The sequence below is a fragment of the Furipterus horrens genome, unplaced genomic scaffold (assembly GCF_987537825.1).
Source record: "Furipterus horrens unplaced genomic scaffold, mFurHor1.1.pri manual_scaffold_11, whole genome shotgun sequence".
In the NCBI taxonomy this organism is placed as follows: Eukaryota; Metazoa; Chordata; class Mammalia; order Chiroptera; family Furipteridae; genus Furipterus; species Furipterus horrens.
The window spans coordinates 82218971-82230238 of NW_028327181.1; the positions used below are offsets into that span (position 1 = coordinate 82218971).

Genomic DNA, 11268 nt, shown 5'->3' on the forward strand with positions numbered 1-11268 from the left:
CAGGTCCTGTCAAGTCGGAATCACGTAGCTAGACCTGCTTTCCTGGTCACGGGACAACACGGCAATGGAGACAAAATGTCATGCCTCAGTTGGAATCTGCGCTGCTCATTTTCTACTGCAGGAATCTACAAGTGGGCAGCTGAGATGGGTTCTGTTTTCTTAGAAGGAATTGGCCTTGACAGGCAAATCTCATCAAAGCTTCAATTCATATGAATATACCCTTCTAAAAGACTGAATAAGGTCAGAATTTATATCAGCAGGAAACAAAACCTTGACATACTGCACATATATCACATTACTATATTTAGGGATAAGGTCCTAGTCTATTTTTCCTTCATTTCTTTACAAGCAATATGAAAATTAAAAATAAACAAAATAAGATGATATTATTAGCAAAGAACAGTAGGTTATTTTTCTAAGTTGGCTCTGGCTTCAGACAGATTGAACCACCTACAAAGGGCCCACGAGAGGCCCCATATTATTACAACTAGGAAATCTGATTGGATCCACATACCTGAGACATAAGTTTGCCATACAATGTACTGCAGCTCTCCTAACTTCAGGGTCAGACTGAGCCAAGTCACTCAACTTCACCAAGAGTCCACGCTTGCCTAATAAGTCTGGGAGGTACTAAAACAAAATAACAGCCAATATTGGTCAAAAAACTGCTTTTGAAAAATACTACTCTTTAAACAGATTTTTTTTTTTTACTAAAGGGCAGTTAAACACCAAAAAACTAGCTTCTCGGAACATCTTTCAGATGGGCATGCAAGGATATGCCAAAAGACAACAGTAAGGGCCATCGCTCCTAGCCTAGGGAGTGGCAAAAGGATTTAGTCTTGGCTGCATAGCTGAAGGGTAATGATAACAGATAATAAAGGTTAATACTGATGAAGTGCCAAGCACTTTACAAGTACTGTCTCACTTCATCCTCAGAACTGTTTCACACATGAAGAAATGAGCCTCAGAGTGGTTGAGTAAGGGCTGCTCAGACACATCTAATGGATGGCAGGACAGAAACCTAAACAAAGGCCTGTTGGTTCTGAACCTGTGCCCCTAACCCTTCACAAAACAAAAACAAAAACAAACAAACAAAAACAACCTGGAACACAGTTTAAACTACCTTTTGACATTTTGAGCTATTGCCATAAACCAGAGCTGCCAGGGCTTGAAGAATTTTCACGTGTGTCCAGGAACTGCACTGCTGAAGAGCAGAAATCGTATACGTCAACAGGAAATTCAGGTTCTGTTCATCAACAATCACCTATAGGTAGAGGAAAAAATACATATGACCAAATTCAAAAAAGTTTTTAATCCTTTTCAGACATGTATGCTCATCCAAATTAAGCTATGTAAGAGACAGAGAGTGCGATGTGTCCATCTTTCTTGTGTCAAAAAGATTAGCTCTTAAGGCCTTGAAAGTTTGATCAAGACAGAGCCTTCTTGCCCCAGGGCCTTGCTCACTTCTTCCCCTTTACTCCCTCCACTCAAAGTAGGTCCTGACAAATTTCCTTTAACTTTTCCTTGAACTAACCGGACATTGGCAGCTGTAAATATATAGATAGGTAAGACTCAATCGTTGAAATTTCTTAATTCAACTAAATTGCCTTATATATAATAAATGCTCAACAAATAAACTGTGAGTAAATATCTATTAAATAGCTACTATATTTCCACCACAATGTGGTGAATACAATAGGAAGAGATGGCATATGCCTGTCCTCAGGTCATTTATAATCTTGTTGGGACAAAGTAGGCTAATCCAAATATCACCTCACAGACAACTGAGATAAACTGTCATCAAATGCTAGAGACTTGGTTAAGGGCTGTAGATGCCATAGGCAATTAGAAACTATTCCCACTGCCAGTGTGACAAAGATGATATACCTGAGAACAGTATTTGGAAGTTATCACATCAGTCTGAAAAATTCTAAAGTTGAAAACAGCCTTATTCCATTTAAGAAGTCACATGCAGCAGACACTGTTAGTAGCCTACAGACATTCACTTCCTCTTTTTTTGTTGGAAGAGTAATTTTGTCTGGGTGCTCATCTCTCCCACATGAGACCTGAAGGTAAATCCTAATTAGTCTAATAAGAGAGTGGTTCTCTACCAGGGGCAATCTTGTTCCCACAGGAACATGTGGCAATGTCTGTAGACATCTGTGACTATCACATGCGGAAGGATGCTACTGGCATCTAGTATGTAGAGGCCAAGGATTCAGCTAAATATCCTACAATACACAGGATAGTCCTTCACAACAACAAACGATCTAATCCAAAATTTCAGTAGTACCAAGGTTGAGAAACAGTGATGTTAGGGTTGAGCTTCACCCTGTAATCATCTAGGGAGCTTAAGCCATCCAGGTGATTCTAATGTGCAGTCAAGGTTGATACTCCCATTTAAGCCACTTGTGGTCATTAGCATTCCCTGATCAAAATGATGTAGAGGAGTTCTCATAAGTCTCCCCAGCCAAATATCACGGGAGGTCTGCTGGAGTGTCTGTGGGACAAATTTCCCCATTCTTCAATTAAAAAGACACAGAAATAAACATTCTTCTGTTTCTGCTTGGTGTTATTTCTTTAGCATAGGATGCCGGGAATTGAAGCAGCCATCTTATGACTGTGAGAGACGCTGGCTAAGGATAACTCACATACTGCGGGTGGAAAGACGCCAGTAATCCTCTTGTTTCTAAGTGCCCTTACAGCTGCCTCCCTCAGGGCATCATTCAAACAAACAAACAAACAAAAAAACCTGTTCAGCTACTCTGGGCTGGCTGTTCTGTTTCTTGCAGCCAACAGCACCCTAAATTACACAATGCTAATTGATAAGTTTTGTGTGGTATAGCTGACATTCTCAAAATATCTAAATCAATAAAGTTATTGGTGAAAATTAAAAATGTGTCTTTTATTTTATGAAAAAGACTAAACAGACTTTTTGGCCAACTCAATATTTCAAAGGTACTTAGTTATTCTCAAAGTTCATAATCTGAATTCTAAAGTTTCATAAATGATTACCTGTAATGTGTTAAGTAAATGGTGGGTAAGCTGAGACACTTTGCTGACAAGATGATTCTGATTAAGAGGCACCAGTCGACAAGCCTGGACAAGAAGAGTACTGACATCCTACGAGAAACAAAAAAAAAAAACAATGAAAAAGTGATATACTTATTAGTCACGTGAAGACCCTCCTCTCTCCCCCAAAAACCATTGGCAAATAGGAAAATAAAGTGACTATTAACACTCAAAATGGGGAAAGATGAAATTTGAGGCAGAGAGTAGGAAATGACATCACAAAAATAGGATGTGCTAAAAAAGAAGGAAAAGAATCAATATGGTTTTTGACAGGCTAAAGACTCCAGAGTCTCTCTATACAGGTAGAAGGGGTATACTTAAATAACCAAAGAGAGGCTTCCATAATATAAAAGCACACACTTAAGTTAAAAATGCCAGAAAGTAGCAAACCAGATTTTCAACACCACTGGGAAAATCAGAAATGATGCTTGTATGAATTTAATGTAAAAATTAGGGAGTTCTAAAAAAAAAAATTGCACTATTCATTCATCCACTGATGTTTATTGAAATAAAAAGGGTCTGAGAACCTACTATGTGCTAGATAGTAAGCTAGCTCTTTGTGCTCCAAAGGTCATCGTCGTCGGCAGCCGTCCGTCTCAAGAGACGATGGTGTAGCTTCTTAAGAGTCTATCTGCACCGCCGAGAATGGCTGTGCAGTCCGACTCGGGAGTGACACGGTATCTGTCTCCTCCCGTGTTGAATCGACATCTTGCGATGACGCTGGAGTGTCCTCTCCAGTGGAGCTGAAGCTACAGAGCCTGGGCAGGGTGATATGGAGGGTCTGCTGTTGCCCATGCAGCAGACCCCCCCCTCTCTTCGCAGCTGAAGGATCCAAGGGAAAGACGGAGTCAATACAGCTTGGCTTCAGGTGCGCCGCAGGAGTTGCCGGTGTTGACTACAACGTCAAACCGCCTTAGGGACTCCGGCTCCGGATTTTCTGTCGGGGTTTACTCCCTTAGCCTTTCCCCTGAAGAGGTATGCCGCAAGGCAGCGGAGGTTTTTTGGAGTCAGAGTTTTCCTTCTCTGATGTGCCCTGACTGGAAGATCGAACCAGCGACACTTAGCTCGCAGGCCGACGCTCAATCCACTGAGCCAAACCAGCCAGGGTAAAGACTTAGAATACTAGTGAAGTAAAACACCAGTAGGTGCTTAAGGAACAGTAAGTTATAAGTGATTGCACAGAGAGCACAAAAGGAGGAGTTACAGAATGGGAAACTGGACAGGCACTTATTTTTGATGCAAAAATATCAAATTATACAAATAAAAAGTCTCCAACTACTCCTTGATTCCACTGTGTTCCTTGGTGACACAAACTATTATTCTGTTGTGAACTCTTTGTACCTATAAATGTACATAAGTTTTCAACCCCCCCACCCTATATTGGTCTTGTACTGTACAAACTGTTCTGTAACTTGCTTTGACCATTTACCAATATGTATGGAAGATCCTCCAAATCAAAGTTTTACTACTATAATCAGATTTCTTCCCCAATTAGAAAGGATCGCTCTGGCAATAAGCAAAGGAAGGTTTGGAGACGAGCTAGACTGGAAGCAGGCAGTAAGAGAAGACTAGTGGAAAAGTCCAAGAAAGAGTCATCTGGCCTGAGGGCCCAAGGCATTGACAAAGGGAATAGAGAGGAGGAGATGGACTGAGATATATTTATGAGCTAGATTGTAAAGAATCCAGACTGGATAGGACCTGGAGGGAAGGAAAGGGAAGAAACAGTCTGTGCCTGTGTGACTTGGCAGACTGTGCATGTGCATCCTTGTGTGTGGAGGGAACAGGACTAGCTGGGGAGGGTGTGTGTATGGAGATAATGCACCCATTCTTAGGGACAGTCAAGTCTGAGGTGCCTGTGAACACCAGAGGCAGTGGTATGATTGGGTCAAGAGCTCAGGGAATTCAGTAAGTGGCATCCAAGAGATGATGTCCATGAATACTATTACTCAAAGTACTTCTAAAGAGGAGGCGGAGTGGGCAGAGCCTAGCGTGAAGGAACAAAAAAGGCAGGGACTTTGTGACAGATTTAGGTTCCAATTCTAGCCCTGCCTTTGCCAGCAACAGGACATTGGATCTTTATGAGCCTATGCGTTTTTATAAGTAAAATAGAGCTAATTATACCCGTGCTCTACAGTTCCTGGAACTGTGCACGGGAAAGCACAATACGTGATCTGTGTACCGTGTACTCAATATAGTAGCAGTGACTTTTACATACAAAACATTCTGAGTGCCGGAGCGGAGCGGGAAAGGGGTGGGGTGTGTGTGTCTGGAAGGTGGAACCAGAGATGACACACGCGTTGGTAACAGAAGTCAGCAAGTGGGTTTTGAAAGATGCAAGTTTGCACGGCACTTCAGTCTTCCAGATAGAGGAAAGAGAATGTGCCATGGTCGGAAGGGGCAAACCAGCCTGGAACTAAGTAATTCGAAGTCGGGGTGAGAAAAGCCCCGAGAGGCAGGCGGGAGCTTCCCGCTAGGGTCCCTGAGGGGTGGGACCGGGGCCAGCAGATGCTCCCGAAGTCCTCTCCGCCGGGCACCCCGCCTACCTCCGGGGCCACGCCGCCGCCCTCGCTGTAGTTCTCGGAGATGAGCTGGTCTAAGAGCAGGTGGATCTCGGTACGGGAAGCGCTGCTGTCATCCGGGCGCATGGCGCAGAGCCTGGCCGACAGGCGGCGGAACGCCGTGCCCTGCTCTTGGGGTGGCGCCCGCGGCACCTCTCCAGGCGACCCGTTCAGCAGGGAGTTAGCTACTTGCACCATCGCCATCTTTCCTACGTAGAACAACGGGGGAAATACTTCCGGGGCATCCCGGGCTCCCCGCTCTAGTTCCGGAAATACTTTTTTGGGGCCACAACCCAACGCGATTGAGTTCCAAGACTTTGGGGAACGGCTCTTGAGACTAGTACCCAGCAAATACCGATTAGAAATTTGCTTGGAGACATTTTTCGGCGCCCACGTCTCCCTGAACCCTGACTGAAAAGTGGAGATCCTGTTTGTCCTCCCAGAAAGTTTGTTCCTGAGCAGCACTGACATTCCTGTTTCCTACTAGCGTTTCAGATTTCGGCTGGAGCTGGTGAGGAGCCGCTGTAGACGGCAATGGCAGAAACTGCTAGTTTTACCACATTCCTCTACTCAGATCAGGGGACTCAGGCAGGGCTCTTGGTCTCACCTGCATGGAGGATGGGGGCGGAGAGCTGGCTAAATCTCTTCCACGTGCACCGTGTTCAGGCTCTGCAGTCCCGGTCTCTCCTGCGCCGGAGCCCACAGATGCCTGCCAGAGCAGACCCACCAAAAACTTAAGTCTCAGGAGAGGGTGCCAGGAAGGAGCTGAGGCAAAAAATGAATGTAGCCCCTGTAGTGTCTATAATTTGCCACTCGAATGAATTCTGTACCTAGTTAAATGTCTACTATTACGAAAGCGGAAGTGATATTATTTTGAGGGTCCACCCAGTGTATCTTTGGTTCCTGATCCTTCCCAATTTCTGGCTGCCCGGTGACTCTCCCTCTCACTGAGTCAACAGCAGCCCGTTTTGTGGGGAGAGCAGGCCAGCCTGGAATAAAGGGCCAGGGTTCAGCTTTAGTTTCAAATTAGGCTTTGTTAAATTAGACAACAATGGGCTCTGCTGAGAGAGAAAAGTTCTTCATGAATTTCAGAAATGCCCCTTTACATATAAGAACAAGCCTTAGAGATCTGAGCGTGCAGAAGGTTCAGGACGTGACATGAATTCTTGTCCTGCAGAAAAAGGGAAAGTGTGGTTAATGAGGAAGAAGGGATAGACAAGTAGTGAGGGAAAAAGGGAGAGAAAGAGAAGAGGAAGAGAGACTGGCGGGGAGAGGAAGGGAGAGAGAATATTTATGAAAACATAACCTTTGCCCTTATAATTTCACTCCTAGTAATCTATAGGAAACATTTCCCCAGGTGAACAAAAATATAAAATCTTTTTCCTTACAGCAACCTGCACAATAGCAAAAAAAGTCAAGTTAATAAATAACCAAGAAAAGGATATTGGTTAAATGAATGATAGTAAATGCATTCATTAGTAATCATATAATCCCAAAAAGTGAGATCTATTTGTGCTGACATGGAAAGACACCCACAATTAATGTTAAGTTGTAAAATATAACACGTTATGCACAATAGGATACTTTATATGAGATAATATGATATATGTTGATTTATGCAAATAAAAGCCACAGTAGAGGGCCTGTGCTAACTTCATTATGCTTCACAGACAGACCTGGGCTCTCCCACTCATTCTTTATGTGGCCATGAGTAAGTCATCTTTCTGCTGGAGCCTTAGATTCTTCATATGCATAACTCTGAGATTTAAAAGTGATAATCTTAGAACCTGCCTGGCAAATAGCAGAAGCTGAGAACTCGGTGTTTCTTCTCACAGTGACTGTACGTATTTCAGGGAAGCAGTTAATGCATAAGTTTGGTAAATCCTTCTAGACTCCAAATATAGAATAAGTACAAACTTACTGTTTTCCAAACACATGTGGAACTTGTATGGAATAAAATACAGAGCAGTTTAATAGCATCGTTGGGTCAACAGGATGCTACAACCCTCATGTGGGTTGCCTAACATTTTTTACATTATAATGGTGGCCCTCATGGGCCAATTTGAAAATATGAATCAAAACACTTAAAAGTGTTCATGGCTATGGGTTTGAATGGAGGTTCATCACTGTATTTCCAAATGGATAATGAGGTAATAACAGGAGAAAGTCTACAGCAGCCAGAGATTCAATTAGAGATTCGTGGGACTCCAGACATTCTGGTTTCTCACCATCACATGAGGGTGATGCTTCCTCTTGAGGAAGGGCACCTTCAGAAATAGGGTATATCTGACTCCCATGCTCCCAGGGTTCTTTCCTGTCATTTAGTGAGTTCCAGTTATTATGCCAGTTTTAGGCAAGTAACTCATATCTTGACCTCATGTATCTGTCACAGATCCCTGTGAGGTAGGTATTCTTAATCCCAATTTATAGAAACTGAGACTCTGGGAACTTGAGTAATTTATACAAGACTACAGAGCTAGGAAAAGGTAGACAGAGAATCTAAACTAAACCTGATTTCCAAAGAAAGATTTGAAAAGATGTCTCCTCACTACCACTGCCAAGTCCCCATGGAGTGAGCAGTCATATTCACCCCTAAATCAGGATAGTGACGACAGCCCCAGGAGTAGCTGCCCCAGTCAGAACCCCCATGGCCTCCTCAGGATGGGGTTGTGTGGGTCCTGACTAGGGGGAAGAAATGGGGATTTGCGGAGAAAACCTAGTCAGACAGCCAGAGACAGGGGAACACCACTGGGACAGAGCTTGCTTGTTTCAGTTGAGTTTTTCAGACAACAGGAAAAGATGGGTCTGAACAGGAAGGAGTGGTTGCAAGGGGGGAGCTTGGCCATGAGGGTGATTTGTAGCATGGCCAGCAGCTGCCATCCCAGGACACACCATATGCACAGATGCTGGGCTGTTTGTTGTTCAAGTTTGTACGCTTTGCAAAAATGAATGAAGAAAGATGGGGAAGTGGGTAGAAGGTGGCTCTTTAAAGCTACTTCATGTAAAAAGACAGTCTGGTGTTGAGAAAGTGTTCTGATTTTTGAGTGAAAGAGAACAGCTGGGTGATGTGAACAGACCACATCACCTCTCTAAGCCCAACGTCCATGTCTGTGAAATGAGTGTGGCACCATGACTTCAGAGAAATGTAACAAGGAATAAAGGCACAGCTGTACACCTCACTCATACTTTCACCTCCTTCCACTTCGTTGTAACCAGGGCTACCATGTGTGGTTTTATAGCTTGTGTACTGCACAATTCTCTGTGGTGACAGATAAGCGGGACTGCAATCCATCCCTGACTTCATTTCTAAAGTCTGACACTTGGCACTGCCTCCACCCAGAGGGAAGGACGCTTTTACTTAATAGGATAAGGTGCTGTCTGTTTCCCAAACTGAGCACACACTAGACTCCGTCCCCTGGAAGAGGGCCTTTTTCTAATTCCCACAAAAGTGTCGTTTGAGCTAATGGTGGTCTCTATCCAGCCTGTCATGACTTCCTGTATTCCAACACAGGCTATTGCCTCATAAATTCCTCACCTTCTGTCAATTTGAGGCAATGGTTTTCCTGTCTGGAATCAACCTACTCCTTAGTACATATTGGGGGCCAATTATAAGTGTGGAAATCTAATGAAACTCTGTTTACTCTGGGAATAGGGTAGAGATAAACCCTGGCAGGAATGAGGGAAAGGAAAAAAGCCTGAGTCATCCCTTTCAGAGAGGGGGCTTTTGGCAAACTGGGGTTAGATCTTTTCTGAGTTCTGGGCTGCAGCTGAAATTTTAAAGAATGACAAAATTTGTAATGTCCACTCCCAGACTGACCCTCAAACTCCAGTCCATGTCACAAGCACCCAGGGAAGCCAGAGTGGGGACCCAGCACTAGAAAGACAAGCTGTTGGGGGCTAGCTTCCTAAACTTTGTACACGCCAGGCAGCATCAGACAGCAAGGTTAATGCATGTGGCTAGCAAGTCCATATGCAACCCATACATTGCCTGCAGAATGAAAAAAGAATACAATAGTCTCTTCAAACATAAGTACAGAGTGCTTAGCAGTAATTTGGTCCCAACTTTAAAAAGTACAGTCAGCTTCTCGAGAATGGACAGACCCACTAGGCAATTTATCTATTTCCTGTTTTGTTTTGTTTTTCTCTTAGAGACATTGTTACCGAAGTCCTGTTATACCCCTGCTCACTTCATTGGCTATGTGTGCTCTAAGCCTGGGGTCAGCAAATTGTTTTTCTAGGTCTCATGAACTAAGAATTGTTTCACAATTTGTAATAGTTGGGAAAAAGTCAAAAGACTAACATTTTGTGACACGTGAAAATGATATGAAATTAAGACTTCGGTGTTATTGGAACACAGCCACGTTCGATTGTTTAAGAATTGTCTGTGGCTGTTTTGGTGCCACAGTGGCTTTACTTCCAAATGAAAACTTGTTGATTAATGTCACAGTTTATAATCTGGCTTTGGATGCATTAGGTCCCATTTGTCCTTTGCCTCATTGGACGGGTAGAGATATATTTTTATTTTGTTTGTTTTTGCAATTTTATAAAAAGAGTATGAGTGATGCTATATTATGAACATTTTAGTTGGAAACTGAGAGTTTCTGGTTTCATTAGCAGAAGCTACTACCAAAACTTTCTAATGGGTGGGAGGCCTCTTGTATTCTTAGAGTGTCCAACTCTGAACTTGCTCTGAAGCTCACGGCTTTTTATCTACCAAACGGTGCTTTTAAGTATTTTTCTACAAATTAGGTTTATTGGCACCTATTTGATAACTTCAAAAATGTGCTTTCATGCCCAGATAGCATGAATATGGGTCTCTGGCAGGGATCTGGGGCACATCATAAATAATAATACTGTGCTACTTATATAAAGAGAGTGTGGACAATTTTTTAGCCCATTATATTACTCCTTTCTACCCCAAAGGTGGGCAGAGCAGGCATTTTAATCTCCTTTAACAGGAGAGTAAAAACAAGATTAGAGAGTGTTAAGTGCTGTCACCTAGTACCTAGGTCTCTGGCTTTCAGTTTGGGGCTCCGCAAGCTCCCCTTTTTGGGACACTCAGCTCCTTCTCTGGTCCTCAGCTTCACCAGCAGTACTTTTCATTCTTCTGGAATGGAAACCTAGTCGCACAATGATACACTTGACCTTCATGCAGTCAGAAGCTTTGGATGGTTCCCCAAGTAAAGCTGAAAATGTAAGAAAAGACATGAAAGGAAAGGAGAGTAGGCATCTGACAACAGTTGCCTTTTCCCTTCTGTATATTAGAACCCCAAAGTATTATTCCATAGATGTGTTGAACATTCCACAGTGGCACACAACCTGCCAAGTCTCTTAACCCACCTACATTCCAGATGCCTGCCTAAATTTAAGTACAGAGCAAGAGTGGACATAGAGTTCTTTTTCTGTATAGAGCCTTCTGTTCTGGTGGCAGGGATATGTGGAAGCCATGACCAAGCTAACGCTTTGGTGGGTCAATCCAGAAGGGCATGTCCCGATGAAGACCTGTTAGCCGTGGGTTTTAATCACGCTCACCTGTGATGGTAGCAAGAATACGAGCACACAAAGAGGCGGAGCGGGGAAGCCTCATGCTCCCTCTGCATCTGAGCAGGACAGGGTGGGAACCATGAACGTGAGGAAT

At 43.5% G+C, this 11268-nt stretch overlaps 1 protein-coding gene across 1 annotated transcript in view; it reads right to left on the minus strand.

Annotated features, from left to right (window-relative positions):
• HEATR6 (HEAT repeat containing 6) overlaps positions 1–5843 on the minus strand; it is a 33106-nt gene extending 27263 nt beyond the window's left edge. The window contains exons 1-4 of the mRNA XM_090292055.1: positions 5616–5843; positions 3016–3123; positions 1124–1264; positions 515–630 (exon numbers count right to left, since the gene is read on the minus strand). Of these exons, the coding sequence (XP_090148181.1) occupies positions 515–630; positions 1124–1264; positions 3016–3123; positions 5616–5834 (584 nt within the window). The 5' untranslated portion in view covers positions 5835–5843. The remainder of the gene's footprint in view (positions 1–514; positions 631–1123; positions 1265–3015; positions 3124–5615) is intronic.
• Between the last annotated feature and the right edge of the window lie 5425 nt (positions 5844–11268).